The 18,785-nt window shown below is 36.9% G+C and overlaps 1 protein-coding gene across 1 annotated transcript in view; it reads left to right on the top strand.

The window, feature by feature from the left end:
• Nucleotides 1-18,785, top strand: part of LOC136874354 (thrombospondin type-1 domain-containing protein 7B) — a 193,262-nt gene that overhangs the window by 153,059 nt on the left and 21,418 nt on the right. The window contains exons 22-24 of the mRNA XM_068227767.1: nt 2,408-2,556; nt 10,370-10,586; nt 13,105-13,284. Coding sequence (XP_068083868.1) covers nt 2,408-2,556; nt 10,370-10,586; nt 13,105-13,284 — 546 coding nt within the window. The remainder of the gene's footprint in view (nt 1-2,407; nt 2,557-10,369; nt 10,587-13,104; nt 13,285-18,785) is intronic.

Below are 18,785 nucleotides of genomic sequence, written 5' to 3'. Positions count from 1 at the left end.
AACTGCGTTGCCACTTGCTCGGTAATATCATTAGTTTGCTGTTAATCACTGTACTACGGTGTTTAGATAAGTGCCAAAAATAGTTTAATGATTTTATTTATTGATTTATTGTGAATTACTTGTAGATTTGGATCGTATACAACTCCATGATGTGGTTTGTTCAACATTTGTTTTTTTAAAGACAGTTCTTTACCCATCCTAAACCATCTCCAGTTTCCTGGGTGTAGTACATGAGCCTCCTCCATCTCATCCTGTCCTTGTACCATTCTTCCTCCACCAACTTGTCCCAATCATGACCTCTCAGCAGTACATCATTCTTAACTAAATCTATCCATTTCCTTCGTGGCCTTCCACGGGTTGTCTTCCTTCTACTTTTCTGTCAAATTTCTTCCTTGCAGTTCTGTTTACTGGCATCCTCTTCATGTGACCAAACCACTTCAGTCTTGATATCTGAATCTTATTGAGGAGAGAATCATCTATTCCTACTTCTTCTCTAATTTTCTCATTCCTAATCTTGTCTTTCCTGGTTTTCTGGATCATAGTGCGTAGGAATTTAATTTCAGCTGCCTGAAGTTCATCATGCAAGTGCCATATTTAATTGAATAACTATTTAGAATAGAATGATTCATCATTTGAACGTAATTTTAGGTATTGAATTGTAGAAATTTCTAAAAAGCCTGGCATGTCCCTTGTTAGAAAAACATATGAAAATGCACCTCTGTCTCAAGGAAATTTTGAAAAACATAAATGCCAATTTGTAGTTGTCTAGGACATGAGAAACACACTTCTGATAATGAAGTGTCAAGAGGAAGAGCAGTTCAATGTGTCTGTTCTTGCAGCTTGTGGACCATCATGGTATTTACAGTTGCAAAATGACAGAATCTAGGCTTAAACAGAAAGTTTAAGATAAATAATGGTGTACTATTTAGCGATGATATTCATGGTTGTATAAAACAGAGTAATTCTGAAATCATTTATTTAGCAAATAGTTGTAATATGTAATATTGTAGTTATGATATCAACTTTTACTGATAATACAGTATAATTTCTTTTTTTAAATATTAAACAAATTCATATTTAATAGAAAAGTTCAATGCTATACTCTGAATAAAAAGAGAAATAACATAAAAATGAAACATATATTTTCAAATATTTGCCCAACTTATTTTTTTTTAAAGTGGGTCATCCACGACCACAAAGTGTAGTTTGTATTGTGAAAGTAACAGGCTGTGGTTCTATGGTGAATTCAGGGGTTCTTAAAATTTTAAAATTGTGAACACCACTTGCTGTAGAGAGTAATCTTTCTAATTTCAACTGAAATAAAAATATAATTTCTTTTGTTTCATAAATTGTGTTCTCGTCACCCTGAACAAGGACCTGGAGAGCATTAGTGATGATATTCATGATTGTATAAAACAGAGTAGATCTGAAATAATGTATTTAACAAATACAGTAGTTATAATGTGTAGTATTGAGAATGCTTGAATTAACACATTCACTCCTGGTCATTTCCTGAGCAACTTCCATGCATAATATTTTCTGGTGCCATATGCCCTCTGTGAAAGTGCACACAATAAATCAAACACATATACCAGAGATGCCTTCTTGATTTTTTTACATAACGGATGGCAAAACAGCCCTACATCCCTCTTCAAAATCCACATGTAGCAACCATCGTTTATTTTTTGTGAGCCCTCCCCATTGAGTTATCACAGGCTTCAAGAGTACCTCTGGCTCAACCTCAAAGACATCCCAGACCTACGGTCCTGTAAGTATACTTGCACCTTACAATATGTAGCCATGGCCAGTAGGCAGTAATGATATGCTAAATGCATATCAAACTTTGAAGCTTGAAATATTTCTCATCAAATGCCTTTGGGCACTGGCAAAATGTTGTCCACCTTAAGTTGGATACGGCAGTGAATGTGTTACTTGGTATCCAGTGTCCATATTGCAATTATTAAAACATTTTACAAATTTCCATTTCTTCTCCTTATAATCCTCACAGAATTGACTAAAAATTTAGAATTCCCTGCATTATTGGTAATCCAGGTGAAAACAAAACATCAGTATGTCCAGTAGATATGACTTGCTACTGCCATTGTGAGTGTAATATTGATACTGATATTCATGGTAACTAAGGCTCTTGAACATCATTTTCCTACAATCTGCTGTTAGAAGAATAAGGGAGGATAAATGCTTCAACTACTACTTCCTTAAAAGGAGAATAATATATGTTCAAGTCAGTAATAATATCTTAATCTGTAGAGAAATTAATGGAAAAAGAAGAAATAGGTGTCATCCTATTGTAGGTTCCTATTCATGTTCCTTGTTTTCTATATGTGACTTAATTTGTGTAGTAAAATTTTGTCTGATCATAGTACTAAAGTTTCTGACTCTCTAACAGGTTCAAAGATGCTGCGCTACCGGTATATTGTGACAAATCCCAGCCAAAAAGGAAGACCTTGTCCACTGCCTCTGGTGCAGCACAAACCCTGTCCAGCTCTACCATGTTATGCCTGGGAACGTGGACAGTGGAGTTCATGTGACTTACACGTAAGTGTATATAAGTTCACAGTAGGATTCCAGTAAATCTTCCCTCTATGAATAGAGGGGGCTGTCCAAAATATTCTGGACATTTTTTTTTTTTCAGTAGGAAATTGTTTATAATCAGTAGAAAGAGTTTTCATTGCTTTTCAAATATAAATTTGAATAGCATGTTTGGTATGTGATGCTATTGTTCTACAAATAGGAGAAAGCAATAAACAGATATGTAAAAGCAGTTTTGGAGTGAATGGAAAAAATGCTGTTGAGCAATCAATAGTTTAGAGGCGGCTTGCGGAATTTTATTGCAAAGTAGGTTCTGTGTCTGGTAGGATTTCAAAGACTTCCTTGCTATAACATAATTCATCAATTTGGATCTGTTCTGTTGCTAGAAGGAGAAATTACACTAAAAATGTCAACAAAATCAATCAAAACTAGCTAACAAATAGGATGTTTTGATCTGATGAGATGAGATGGGGCTTACTATGACCTTTCACGAACAATTCCATAAGATTGGCTGTTCTTACTATGTCCACCAGATGTATCATAAAGTGGGGTAACTTCGGCCATACAGGGTTATTTCGGCCACTGACGAATAGCAACACTTATTTTCTCCTGCCTCCTAAACTGAAAAATATAAACCACTTTCAACAACTGAAATTCCCATACAATAGAATGCTCTATCAACACTCGGTAGTCCAAAGAACATTGGCGGGCTCATTTTTGAGTCAATCCATTTTTTTCACAGCCCCGACTATTTTCTTGTCTGGTAACAGCAGAAAACAAACTGTTCTCTAGCCCCAGCATTCGATTCTCCATTCCAGTGGTTTATGGGGTCAAAATGTAAATACGTCAGGTAACTGATCAACCTAATTTGATGCATTTTATTCAAATAGGTTCTTCAGGGAATAGTTTTGTGATGATAGTTGTCCACTTCCGGAGTAACTTCGGCCATGCCAAGAACGTACGGGAAAACATTACACGGCCACGGTTTTTGTAATTAACGAGCCTGTTTACTTCAAGAATGCTTTAGAAGATGTTAATAAAGCCACAATAACAATAAACGGGGAAGTTTATCCCGACAGGGAGGAGAAAGACGGTTCCTATTTTCAGTGATAAATAGACGGAAATAGAAGGAGAAATTACACTAAAAATGTCGACAAAATCAATCAAAACTAGCTAACAAATAGGATGTTTTGATCTGATGAGATGAGATGGGGCTTACTATGACCTTTCACGAACAATTCCATAAGATTGGCTGTTCTTACTATGTCCACCAGATGTACCATAAAGTGGGGTAACTTCGGCCATACAGGGTAACTTGATTGACGGCCCAGATATTTTCTCATTTAGAAGACAGTGTATTATGAGAACAGTCTACAAGATTGCTTCTTTTCCGATCTCCTTTTCCCTCCATAATATTGGGCTTTATGTTTTTCGTACTTTTAATTTATTATCTTTTGTACCATTATGAATAATTATGCAATGCAACACGTAATTCGTAATATCATACAATGCTTGTATGCTTAGGCTAAATAAAATGGTTTCTTCTTTGTGAAAAATGTGCATTTAATCACTATACTTCTGTTTCACCATAAATCGTTTTAATTTGTTTGCGATTGTTGATACTGGGATTTTTGCAGGTTTTTAAAAAACATTCACAGTGGCCGAAGTAACACTGCATCGAAGAAAACTTCGTTTTAAGAGATAATTTTATGGCGGCCGAAGTTAACCCAAAACATGGGGTAACTCCGGCCACTCTTTCGATAATCATAATTCATTACTGAATAACAATTAGAATCATGTTCATATTTAGGAATGAAGAACAAACATGGCAAAACTTATATTATATTTTTCAGAAAATTAGAGGGAATACATCACATTTTAATTTTAAAAATATACAAGAAAGTGGCCAAAGTTACCCAGTTTTACGGTACAGGACATTGCACCATCTGACTTTCTCTTTGGTCTCTGCAGAATTATGAATAGATTTTGCTCAACACTGCAAAAAAATCACTTCAGTAACTTCTTCAACTCCAAGTCAGTCCAGTTCTGTGCAGCTGAACCTTTAAAATGGAAGAAATGGAGGATAATAATTACGATTGTATTATGTCAAAGAAATTGTTTCAGTTACACCTAAAAACATATTTGGAACTGTCTGGATAACTCAATATGTACACATTCAGTTCAACCAAAACTGATACATTATCAGTAGGAAACTGCATTTCATATGACATGAGACATATTGGAATCTTTCAGAGAACAAAACAAACAGTGATATTTAGAGAAAATATCTATGTTGATGTAGTGTACTAGATTCTGATTTCTGGAAGTTGAAGAGGCAAATTGTGACATTGGTAATGTTGTGACTATAAAACTATATAGAATAATACAGGATTCATTAATCTTGTTCAATGGTAAATAAATTATATTTCCAATATGTACGAGCAGTCATGTTCCTGGGACAGGAACACTTCGTGTATGTCCAATAACTGGTACACCTGGGTCTTGGGGACCCAAGGGAATTTTTTTTTTTTTTTTTCAGTGCCAGAAAGTGTGTGGTAGTGCTGACCTGCACCTTGCTGCACTTGCAGGCGTGTATGTGTTACTTTTGCTTGTATAAAGGCAATTGGGTCCCACGGACTCGGGTGTACCATTAGTGAATGTTTTTTATTTTTGGTCTTAACATCACTATCAACATTTAACATTAGTTCCACTAGACTGCAGAAAAATGAATGAGGAAGAGATTATAGATGCTCCAGATGAACCAATGGACAATAATATTGATAATATAAGTGGAAGAGACTGTGATTGTGAGAACATTAAACATGATCAGAATTCTGATATGTGATACTTTAGGAATGAATCCCTCTGAGATTCCAGGAACATCCTAAGCTCACAAGGAAGCTTCTGCTGCTAAATAATAATAATGATGTTATTGTTTTTACGTCTCACTAATTACATTTATGGTTTTCCGAAATGCTGAGGTGTCAAAATTTAACTCCTCAGGAGTTCTTTTATGTGCCAGTAAATCTATCGACATGAGGCTGACTTATTTGAGCACAATCAAATACCATCAGACTGAGCCATGATCAAACTTGCTAATAAATCAAAGAGAAAATGGTGCTCAGTGTGCCCATCTAAGGAAAGACAGGAAAGCATCATGAAAATATGCCACATTCCAGTATAAATGGTCCGTTATTGGACATTATAAATTTTCCAGCTAACTCATTCTTCGTTGCCAGAGTCGCCCCCGTGTGGCAATTTGAGCTCCTCCGTCGGTGACTAGCACACCTACAAAGACGCATATTCAGTATATATACTTGAGGCCATCATCATCTTAAACTTTTTCATTCCCCAGCATGCCACCTAAAGGGTTATGCCCTCTCTCTGGCCAAGTAGTGGAGGCTACTACAACTACTAAAACGTTTTTCATACCTCCCCTGAAGGGAGAGGCGGGCCTCTTAGACGGTGATAAGGCCAGGAGATTTGTTACGGTGAAGGAGATACTCGGAGAAGGTGAGGGGAGTGGCGGCCGTTGCCTATACTAGGAACTGACCCGGCATTCACCTCAGTGCAGGAGAATGGAAAACCACGGAAAACCATTCTCTGGACAGCCGACGGTTGAGACCAGCCGTGAGGTCCAGCCCTGTCCCGTCTCCCAAATGCAGAGGCGTAGAGCCACGGTAGAGCCATGGCCACCCATCCTCTGCTCGGTTGGCCGGTCAGAGTGCAGAGCTGTTGGACCACGGACCAGCCGTGGCCACTTATGGGCCGAGACCCACTCTGCATCTACCGACCTAGTGGAGGCTACTGCTTAGGCTACTTAGAGCCACAAGCAGTGCCATTGCACTATGAGAGACTTTGTCTCATTTTAAAAAATTGATGCCTTCCTAGGTCACCAGATGATGTAGATATTGATTCTCATACTAAAATATTTGTCCTGAATGAGAGGTTCCCTATGGGCATGAATATCTACATCAATATGCCAGATATCGAGCATCCTTGGGTTTGGAAAGATCCAGTGCTGTGTGTCCAAAGTGTTTCAGTGGTTTGGATGAGTAAAAATATTAAACTGGACTGATTAAGGCACTAAAAGATATAAAACCAAGGTTTTGTTCCATTTCTGCTATTTTTTACTATTTTTGTAAATGAGGCATGTCATGAGGTTGAAAATGTTACAAGTGAATCTCTCATAAGATATGCCTGCAGAAATTTTGTGCTAAAGTTTAACTTCTCTTTTGGTTTACAGCTCTAAAGGGCTACCTCTTTTGTGTTTAAATTTAAAGTTTCAATTCTGAAGCTAAATTTTCCAGCTGTTGAGTTGGATTTTGTACATATATGTTTTTCACACACTATGATTTTTAGTAATTTTCTACTTTTTTCATAACTTCTGTAAGGGATAACCAGCAGTAATTCTTGTAGTTTTAAAATAGTAATAATAACTCCTTATTAAGTGTTTGGTATTTAAATTCTGGTCAGTCGTTTTCTTTTCTGTCAAAATATGTCAAAATCCACGTGGGTCCTGAGGACCCAGGTATACCTTATGTGTTACAGTTTTTAGGTGTACTAATTATGGGCTATTATCCAGTACCAACACAATCATTCAAGAGAGATAAAAACTGATAATGCTGTGTTTTTGCTCCTTCATAATTCTCTTTCTCTTTTCTGAAACAATTCTCAGAAATTACACTGCTTTTACTCATTCTTGGTCATTTCACAGCTTCTTTTGTCATTGAGTATATTTTTGTTCCGTAGGAGGTGTAAATTCTGTTCCAGAAAACACGTGTTGTATCCTCCAGTTGATTCCCATATCTAGTATTGGGTTCTTGTTTAAGTACCAGCACTTGATACTCTCGACAACTTCAATTTCTGTTGCTCATCTCCCTTTTCTTATCAGAACATCATCTGCATTTGGTATTTGCAGATACTTTGGAGAAGTGCGAGATAAGTTGAACTGTTTAAACAGTGAATTTAAAGAATATTTGTGTTTGTTTGTCCAACCCTTGTCCCGTTTCTCTACGGGTAGGGTATGTAGTAAGATAAATATGTTGTGGCGGGTTTTTATGACCAGTTGCCCTTCCTAACGTTAACATCATCAGAGGAGTTAATAAGATGAAATGAATGACGGGATATATGATAGTAGGATGGGAGAGGGTGAAACCTGGTGCCAGCACATAGCCTTCTCCTGTCGAATAGCACCAAGGGATTTGCTCAAGGCTTAATGTCCCCATCCGACAGACGAATGACCATCAACAGTGTCATATGCCCTCACTCCATATGAGAACTGTGGAGAGGTTTGGAATTTAATCCAGGCTTTTGGTACGCAATCTAGTGATTAGAAATTGTATACCACCATCCCCCCTACACTGCCTGCCAACATTCTGATGGTGAAAATTTTTTCGACCAACGTGACTCAAACCGGCTAACCACGGTGTCAGACCATTTAGACTTCAAAGCCTTAATGATGATGGCCACCAGATGAGCTATTAAACAGTAAATTTAAAGAATATGAGTGTAAAATAATCAAAACTAAAACTATGGAGATTACTATCAACAGAGAAGAAATAAGCTCTGCCATCTTTCTGGAGGGAACTAAGCTACAATCAGTTTCTAGTTTTAACTACCTTGGAAGCATCATCTCAAAGGATAATACCATTCAGCAAGAAATACTTAACATGTTGCGAAAAGCTTCACGTTTCTACAGCCATTTGATAAGAGAAAAATACCATAGAAAGTCAAAATAACCATCTTCATCTCTTACTTCATTCCATCCCTCACCTATGGATTACAAACTTGTACCCTTTTAAACAAGAAAATTAGCAAAATCACAAGCAGCAGATATGAAATTCATTAGAACTATGAACTGAAAAAACATAAAAGATAAGGTCATAAATGAAGTGAATGTTTATTACTGATATCATAGCAAGTTGCATACTTAAGTGGTATGGCCACCTCTACAAGAGCAAGGCAGAGAAGTGAAAGGGAAGAGGAGGCCAAGGAGATGGTGGATGGAGACTGTGAGATCAGAGATTGAGAAACAGCGAGTAGAGTGGGAGGATATGAAGCAACAGATACTACTGTATATAATAATTCTCCACCTTCCCTTTGACTGCATCAAGCTGTTCTTGGGTTCCTCTTTCACCCTCTCAAATCACAATTTTGTCAACACGCAGTATAGTGATCACTCTTGTAGCTTTGCGATTCCTTGTGTCATCGTTCATGATATTATCCATCACAATTATAAACAGTAAAGGTGGCTACTCATTTAACAGCTTCAAAACAGCTCAATAATTTGTAGACCTTAGCTTTCAGCATTGATATTGAGTAAGAAACAAATGTATTTACATGTACGTAAAAGATTAAGTGAGTGCCTGGCCGAGATGGTAAAGGCATGCTCAGTTCAGGCGGAAGGATGTGGGTTCAATTCCCCGGCAGGAAGTTGAAAAATTTAAGAGTCTGGCTGACTGGAGGTTTGTTCCTGAAAGCCCTTCCTTGGAAAGCATTGCTGGTGGTAAAATTGATTAGATTTTGTTATTTTGTATCTGCTGCCATTTGCATTGGCATTGTACTTCAGTGAGAAGGATGAAGTTTTGAATATGAAGAATAATTTATCTTTTAGAAGGTTAGCAATCCTTACTTGGTAACTCAGCAAGTTTGTTAGATCATGCATCCTGGCCAGAGGGAGGGTATAGGCCTCTGGTTGGCCTGCTTCACCCCTTCAGGGTGGGGAATGAACGCATTTAAAAAAGAGATGACGTACCACTGCTAAGTAGCATCTTCAAAAGGTGTACCCCAGTCCAGCCGTCAAATCAAATGGCACGATCAGAGCGAAACCCTAAACACACACAGCCTAATAACCCAGTCTATTGTTTCTTTTTGTGTGTGGTCATGAAAGCCTACATCACTTGCTTTAGAAATAATATTAGTATGGACCTGAAACTTCAAGAGTTCTATGCCAATAACCTGCTGCTGAGAATGGCTGTTCTCAAATGATAGGCAATACTCTTACAGGGTACTATATATTTACCCTTGAACAAAGAGCGTATAGTCACTGTAATTCTATGTAATTAAGAATATTTCAATTATTCAATGAAGTTCCATTTGTTACAGTGAATGAACTGTAGGGAATAGGGTAGTATTTAACTGACCAGAAGAATAACCATGTTTGTCTATTGTTACTAGGGCCAGTCCAAACAGGCTTCATAAAATTTCAAGCTTTAGAATTATAGTCATCTAGATTAAGGTGCAACAATACAATGATAACTTCAAGTTAAAGAATGGCCAGTGTCTTTTCTGGATAGTCCCTTTATATAACTGCATTTTCACTCAGTGATGTCACCAGATACGGATACCTATTCTAATTTTAATAGTAGGAAGGGACAATATGTTGGATTTTCAGATTAAGATTCTGACAATTTCATGAAAAGCAAGGTTTTTATTACTGAATGAGTATACAAGAAGAGCTTCAGATATTGAGATAGTTATTTTGTAGGTAGGGACTGTTGTGTAGAAATATAATTTAATATTAAATTTATCTGAATACTCGCTTATCTTAAGGTGAATGTTTTATATAATGTTAACAATGTTATATTGCCAGAATATTATAATTATATAAAACATTTGTGTCAGTTTATTGTTTTTTTAATGAATAAAACTATAATATGGAAATGCTTGTCACAATGCACAGAACAGATTGCACTTGGTATATTCGTTATTTCAATTTCTGCTGGTAATCCAGCGTTAGCAACTTTGTAACTTTCCCGAGCAAATTCTGTACTATCCCGGCCTCTGGCTGCGATAGCCTTCTTCTGGTTCCATGCAGGGTGCTTGGTGTGGCCATGGGATCATCTCCCGCAATGTAACCTGCTTGCGGAACGGGCAGCCTGTGGAGCCACGACTGTGTGCCAATGTACGACCACCTGGAGCTTTAGATTTGCGGGCAGTTGATTCCTGTTACGTACCTTGTCGTGGAGATTGCCAAGTGTCTGAATGGAGCCACTGGTCGCATTGTCATCGCAACTGCCAAGGACCAGATGTTGGTTAGTATCAGTCAAAACATACAGCACATTTGTAGAAGTAGTATCTACAATTAAAATTAGAATATGTTGTGCCAAAAGAACTGTTTAAAAAAAAGGAACAATTATATATACTGGTCAAGAATATTTATGTTTAAGTAACCATTTATTGCAAAAAATAAATAGTAACTTGAATACATAACATAACACAAATTGACAAAACAACATAAGTGGATACTGTACTACTGGCTGCAGTAAGATCTTTATATTTACTTTAAATTTTTAAGTACTCCAGTAGTGTTTCCACTATTCAAAGAAGGATATTTCAGTTAAATTATAGTTCCAAATGCTGCTTACATCAAAATACAGGTACATGACTCTCAACAATCTGACTGTTGGGGAGAGTCCTCTTAGTAGTGAATAGATGTGAGATGTTGAAGTCAAAATATAAGTTTCCCTGATTGTTGATTTGCCTTCACATGAGCAGAGATCTTGAAAAAATTTCACTTTCCTTTTTTAATGTAAAGAAAATTTACTATATTGAAATAGAAAACAAACTTAATTCTTCTCTAAATCAGCATTTCAATTACCTACTCTCTGTTATACTTAGAGACCAATTGATTACAAACAAATGTACAGCACAAGGGTTGGCAGTTAACCACACTCTAAATTAACTGTTGCCAATAACTTATTAGATTTTTCACATGTTTTCTAATGATAAAATCATAGTACTGTTCATTTTAAATGTATGCACATGCTTTAGTTAACATTATTTCTTAACTTTTTGCATCCATTCTCTACTGGTACCTGTTTACAGATCAATACAAGAGTGCCTAATTAAGAACTTTAAGTTATTTAGTTTACATCATCCATACCAGCTCCTTGGTTGAATGTTCAGTGCATTGGCCTTTGATTCAGAGGGTCTTGCATTTGATTCTTGGACAGACCAAGGATTTTAACTGTGTATGATTAATTTCTGTGTATCTAAATACACTTTTCTTAATCTACACACAACACACCTCACTACAAACCACCACAGAAACACACAGTAGTGAATCCTCTGCATAGGGTTGGCATCAGGATGGCATCTGGCAATAAAACTGGACCAGATCTATATAAATCCCAATAAATTGTGATGAAAGCCAGAAAGAAAATAAGAAGAAGACCATACTACTAGATGTGGTCATCAAGCAACAACAGAATATGAGTGCTATAGTCAAAGTAGAAAAGGGAAAAGATTCATGGTAAAATGTTAAAAGTAACTCTAAGGAAGATTCATGGTAAAAAGTAGAGTGGAACAATATAACACTGCTAAGAGTTACTAAAATATACATATTGTATCATTATCACAGAGACCTGGTGGAGGATGGGCCCTACCTAGAATTAAATTTAATGTTGAAAACAACACACACACATGCATGCACACACATGCCCACACCCACCCATTCCCCAAGCCAAAAGAATTAATCAATTAAGGTTAAAATCCTTGACTCAGCTAGAATCAAACTCATGATACCTTGGACCAAAGGCCAGGATGCTAATGAGTTAATCATGAAGCTGGACCTAAGCATTACTGTAAACACAAAATTACAAAGTAGAATGGATTAGAAAATTACTAACTCTTTGGAAATAATACTGAGATAAATGTGAGGATAACATTTTGGAATATGAATTCTTAATCATTGGTAAGAAAGGTAAACATCATGTTTGTTGTAATACTGTATATTTTCTTAATTTAACAGAAAATCTGAGTCGGGTAATATTTTTATGAATTATTTTAAGCTGAGACATTGCTTCCTTTCTGGTGAAATTATATGTATGAAAAATATTACCACTTCTATTCATTTTTGTATAATTTGGATATGAATCTAATGGAACTGTTCGCTTATTTGAGAACAGTGTGTAGAATTTCTCTATATTTGTGAACAAAAGTTTCTCTAAATAGTCATATGGATCCCTTTTTTATAAATGTTGCTCTAATGTCTTAAGTTCTTTGACTATAGTGAGAAAAGTGAAGGCCAGGACTGAGGAGGTTGTCATCTTGGCTTGAATAAAGGTACAGTAGCTCCAAAAATGAATGAGCACATGGTATTATATAAGTTTGTTGCTGGTATACTTTACTCAGAAACAATTCAACTTATAGATATAAGGTTTGTTGTGGATTTCCATAGGGTTTGTATTTACATGGGTGGTGAATTATATTGTGATAGAAATTAGAATTAACTCTGATAAAAATTCAATGTGAGGAACATACATTACTATGTACTCATTCGTTTTTTGAGCAGCTATACATCCCGAACAGTTGTTTGGTGTAAAAATGGGAAATAATAGAAAACCTTCTTCGGTGCTGTTAACAACGGGGTTCAAACCCAACATCTTCCGAATGCAAGCTTATAATTACACAACTCGTACCACACAGTTAACTTACTCGGACTGTACAGATTTATCTAGTGGTTATCATTGCCACAGAATAAGTCTCCTTTTTACATTGATGCTTTAGTTAATATGTTATTGAAGTTCCTTTATTTGTTGTGTCACACAGGTGGTTACCAGACACGTTCCCGAGCAGTACTTAAGCCTCCTGCACCAGGAGGGGAACCATGCCCCACAGCATTATGGGAAACTAGACCCTGTTTCACCGGACCCTGCCTTACCTTTGACTGGATCATGACAGAGGATGGATCCATTACCTGTCAGCGTTCAGATGGAGTCATTGTCGTTGGTAAGTACTACCCAGGTATATTAAGAAGTATTTCTGTGTAATTACATGCTACATATAATTAATTTTCCCTGTCTTTTACTCTGTAAAGTCACAGTCCCAAGGCTAGCTGATCTTCAAATAGTATCACCGAAGATTTTACAATTACTGTATACAGAAACCACAAAAATTGATTTTGGCATCACAATAACTCATACTAGGCAAGATGAGGAATGAGGTCATTTGCCATAGCTTTCCTAAATGAGTGAGAAAGTGCTATTGTAGGAGTATTAAACTCACAAGCTTCCAGAAACACTAGTTTTGTACTGAATGCCATTACTCAGCACCACCTATATCTCAGCAGCTCAGCAGCTTTCATACTGTCAAAGCCATACCTCAATGGAAGCTTCATTTCACTATAGCCTGTGCCAAGAGACAGATATAAAAGTACTGTAGCCATCACCAAATAGCCTCAGGCAGAGTTTTGTTCACTCATGAGTATTTAATAATCTTACTGATAGAACTTCATTCACATCCAACATCCTGTACTTGCCATGCACCAGTACTTGAGTTGATACATGCATCTGTCAAGCAGACATCATCAGGCATACTGTTAATGTAGAACCTGTTCATATATCAGGGTACCTAACACAATTGACTGAATGCTTCTTATTGATGAGAATAAGATATAAAAGAAGAGCATGTTCCAAAGCTACTAAATATCTCATTGAAGCTCATTAGGAACAGTACTACTATCAAACAGGCCTTTTTCGTGTTTATCAGTTTTTGCTCACTGTTTAACCCAGTGGAAAGATATCTGAAATTTGTTCATTTGTTTACATTTTAGTTTGTAAATCCTTGATGATGATGATAACAACAACAACAACAACAACATCATCATCATTGTCATCCTGAACATTTTCCATACTTTGGCCAAGTCTAATGGGAAAATAAGCCACTCCACTATTTTCTTTGTGTCTGTGTTCTGTCCTCTTCGATTTTTCCCCATTCAAGTCCTCTGGACTTGATACACTCCTTAATTCCTTGCAGCCATCTGTCTCTTGTTCTTCCTCTAGGTGTCCCTTGGCAATATTTCCTCATTTATTCTCCATGTGTGCTCATAACACTGTAATCTTCATCTTTCTATTCTAACTGTTATGAGTTCCTCTTTCACTACCTCTCTCTCATTCTTCCATCTGTCCAATATTGTCACTCCAATTTTACATTTAAAGATAAAAATTTCATTGTTCTGTATTGAAAGTATTAACGTTAAAAATTAAATAATTGAAAGAGGTTCAACCTATTCAATACATAGGAAAGGAATGTAGTGATTACATTTTTATTTAATAGTAAAAATAAATGGGACCGGTTTCGACCCTAGTCCAGGTCATCGTCAGCCGTAAAAACATAAAACAATGCATATGAAAAAGAAAAAGAAACAGATTAATTAAACTCTGGATCGGTATAAGATGAAACAGTACGTAATATTAAGAATGGTAGTATGGCACACGCGTACTGTTTCATCTTATACCGATCCAGAGTTTAATTAATCTTTTTCTTTTTCTTTTTCATATGCATTGTTTTACATGTTTTTACGGCTGACGATGACCTGGACTAGGGTCGAAACCGGTCCCATTTATTTTTACTATTAAATAAAAATGTAATCACTACATTTCTTTCCTATGTATTGAATAGGTTGAACCTCTTTCAATTACTTAATTTTTAACTCCAATTTTACTCCTAAAGGAACATCATCTCGCTGACCTGTATCCTATTGTAACGTGTAGGCAGGTAGGGAAATGAACACACAACTGGTAGTGTCCACTCTAAGATTTATTTGCTGACTATTATTTGTTTATACAACAATACAGGCACAAAATTACACCAGTTTGCACTCTCTCTCTGTTCTCACAGTCTAGTCATACTAGTATTCACTCTACAGGATGCAACTAAACAGTCACACTACACATTCTTGTACAACTCTCACTTAATAATTATGCTCACTGTACATTATCATGATCACGCAGTTCACAGCTAGAATGCATGCAAGATAGTGTTACGATTCTATATGTGGTAGGCTACACAGTCCATACACTCCCAGCAGTTGTTTTTTGCTGTCCTTCGTCGCTCAGATGAACTGTCCCACACTTGCTATGAGTTCACACACACAGCACCACCAGCTCTCAGTTTTCACTGCCTACGAACTGCTCCAGTGCTCCACAGCTGCACTCACTCAACTGAACCTCTGACAGAACTGAACCACTGAGGCTCGTCAAGCCTGCCTTAAATATGGAGAACCCCTTCCATTGTTGCCAACTTATATTTTCAAGATCCGCTAAATACTACTAAAAATCCGCTAAAATTCCGCCAAGAAATCCGATCTCAAATAATGAGCAATAAAAACGAGCAATAATAATAATAATAGTCCGCCTTTGTGGTGTAGTGGTTAGTGTGATTGGCTGCCACCCACGGAGGCCCGGGTTCGATTCCCGGCTCTGCCATGAAATTTGAAAAGTGGTACGAGGGCTGGAACGGGGTCCACTCAGCCTCGGGAGGTCAACTGAGTAGAGGTGGGTTTGATTCCCACCTCAGCCATCCTGGAAGTGTTTTTCCACGGTTTCCCACTTCTCCTCCAGGCAAATGCCAGGATGGCACCTAACTTAAGGCCACGGCCGCTTCCTTCCCTCTTCCTTGTCTATTCCTTCCCATCTTCTCATCCCCCACCAAGGCCCCTGTTCAGCATAGCAGGTGAGGCCTCCTGGGCAAGGTACTGGTCATCCTCCCTAGTTGTATCCCCCGACCCAGAGTCTGAAGCTCCAGGATACTGCCCTTGAGTCTGAGGGAAAAACCAACCCTGGAGGGTAAACAGATTAGGAAAGAAATAATAATAATAATAATAATAATAATAATAATAATAATAATAATAATAATAATAATAATAATAATAATAATAATAATAATAAAAGTAAATATTTGCACTCACCTGATCTGTGAGTTTCACTGGGATTAACTCCCTGCCTGCGAGCCGGCGAGCTAAAACTTGTAGGCGTTTTACTGCCAGGTGCAAACGAGGTGAATCCCCTACCTCAAGGGCCATACACAGAAGTAGTCAGGTCATTAAATGGTTTTCCTTCATAGTATAAATATAAATGCTACTCTCTCACAGTTTCATTATCTGTCGTCATTCGTCAACTAAGAGATAAGTACCCTTTCCCCACGCGTTACATATTTATGATATCATGATCTCATAACATCATATCCAAAGAACATGTTTTCCTCATGTGACTCTAGCTCCTGACAAGAAATACGGAATAGCTCGGAGACAGACTGGAGTACAAATTTTTTTAAAAATGTCTGGTCTACTCTTAATTTGTATTGTTATGACTACTTCACTCTTCTTTGCTGAATCCTAGATGTATATATTTCCAAAGCATGTTCGGTGAAACAACAAGGTTTTGAGTTACATTTTAGCTACCTATTATTAACTGAAGTACTGTACTTTAATTTGCAATAAACTTTCGCACAGGAGCCATGCAAGGAATGGAACGATCACACTTTTGCCTTAAATGGCCACTGGGTCTTCATCATCACATTTTAAAAATAGCTATTCTTTCCTTTTCTAGCAATATTTGCAAAACTCTTTAATTATTAGAATCTCCTATTCAAATAACACACGATGACATTTGTTTGTGTCAATGGGTGAATATAACTCTAACACGGTTAGGTATTCAGAGATGGTAGGATATGAAAGAGCTAGAAAGGTAGCAACTATGGCCTTTACTGAGATATAACTCTGGCATTGTTGGATGTGAAAATGGGAAAACATGGGAAATCATCTCACACGCTACCAATGGTGGGATTTGAACCCACCATTTCTTAATGCAAGCTTTAAAGAAAAAGTAAACTTGTGTCCTCATCCCAAGGTGGTGCAACTCTTTTCAGGCATGCCCTAGAGGAGGTGAACTGTATGTACAATTTTAACCACATATCAGCCCTCCTAACATTCTTAAATCTCTGACAGTAATGAGAATCAAACCTGGGCCACTGAGGATGGCAGCCAATAGCTCTAACCATTATGCTATGAAGAGAGCTCGTTTGAAACTGAGTTGACTCATTGTTACTAGACACTCTTCTTATTGGCGTTATACACTGTTGTTGAATAAGTGTGTGACAAAAAATAATGTAATATAGGCCCGCCCGCAAAAATAAAAATTCGGGCCTCCCTTAAATAAAATATAAAACCTAAGAATAACTTAATATAAATTTAATTACAGCAGATAGAAGGGATTATTCATTATCATAAGATTACTAAAAATAATGTTTAATAGGTTTTATTTGACTGCCTCTGCAGTTCAATGGCTAAGTTGCTGAACTGCCAACCATGAACCACTTAGATGTTCGTTCATAACTTTAATTAGTTTCATTTTTCAGTAACTACAGAACTATGCTCCGTAATCGATACCGAAGTCTCAAATTAAAAAAAAAATACAAACAAAATTAAATGAAAAATAGTTCAAATAAAGTTTGATAAATATCAAAACTTACAACTGATCAGCCTGTTATTAACTTCACGAAAAGAGAGCTCATTTGAAACTGAGTTGACTCATTGTTACTAGACACTCTTCTTATTGGCGTTATATACTGTTGTTGAATAATTGTGTGACAAAAGTAAAATGTTCTGCAAACTTTGTGGATAATACAATCTCAGGTGTACTACACAGCTAACTTATTTAAAACAAAAAACAAAATGATGATTTGGTATACATTTTTATTGCTGTAATTATTTTTAAATAATTTGGTGCAGGTCTTTTCTGAGAAACATGTTGCGGTGTTGCGATAGTCAGTAAGAGCTGTGATGTGTCACACTCAACATAATAAACTGCTTCTAGATTCAACCAAGTGGCAATTCCTCGGTGAACAAATGGTAAAAGAAACAAAATATGTTTTGACAGATCCTTCAAAACCGCCCAGATCATTTCCATGCAGAGTGACATTAGGCTTGATATATTTTTGTTTTTTGCGAGGAGTATGCAACTACACTGCAGGTCCTGCAAGCCCTAACGTTATGCCCCTGCTACGGAGGCTGATAATATGAGCATACAGTCATACAATCTATATTCCATATGCAACTTGCTTGGTTTGATTTTATTTTATACGCTATGGACATCTTTAGAACAGTATTTACATTTATATAAACTGTCCAATAACCTGTGTCATCATAATGTCCATGTCAGAAGAGTGTTTAGCTATAATTTTTTGTATGTAAGTCATCTTGGGATTTGAAATAATGTTTTACCTCAAAGCACGAGCATGTAAGCTTTTAGTTTGATGTGACAGTTGACACTGACATCTTTGCAACTGGACCTGTTTTACATTGAATCTAAACCACAGGGACATGACTTTGCATTTCAAATATCCCATGTTCATTGGCCGGGATTTGAAACAGGGCCCCCTTGGTGAGAATTCAGTGACTGCACCTCTCATCTATAACATCCCATTTTACCTTGGATCTACTTATTCTGCTA

This window comes from Anabrus simplex, chromosome 5 (genome assembly GCF_040414725.1).
Source record: "Anabrus simplex isolate iqAnaSimp1 chromosome 5, ASM4041472v1, whole genome shotgun sequence".
Taxonomy (NCBI): Eukaryota; Metazoa; Arthropoda; class Insecta; order Orthoptera; family Tettigoniidae; genus Anabrus; species Anabrus simplex.
This window is presented reverse-complemented; position numbering and strand designations above follow the sequence as displayed.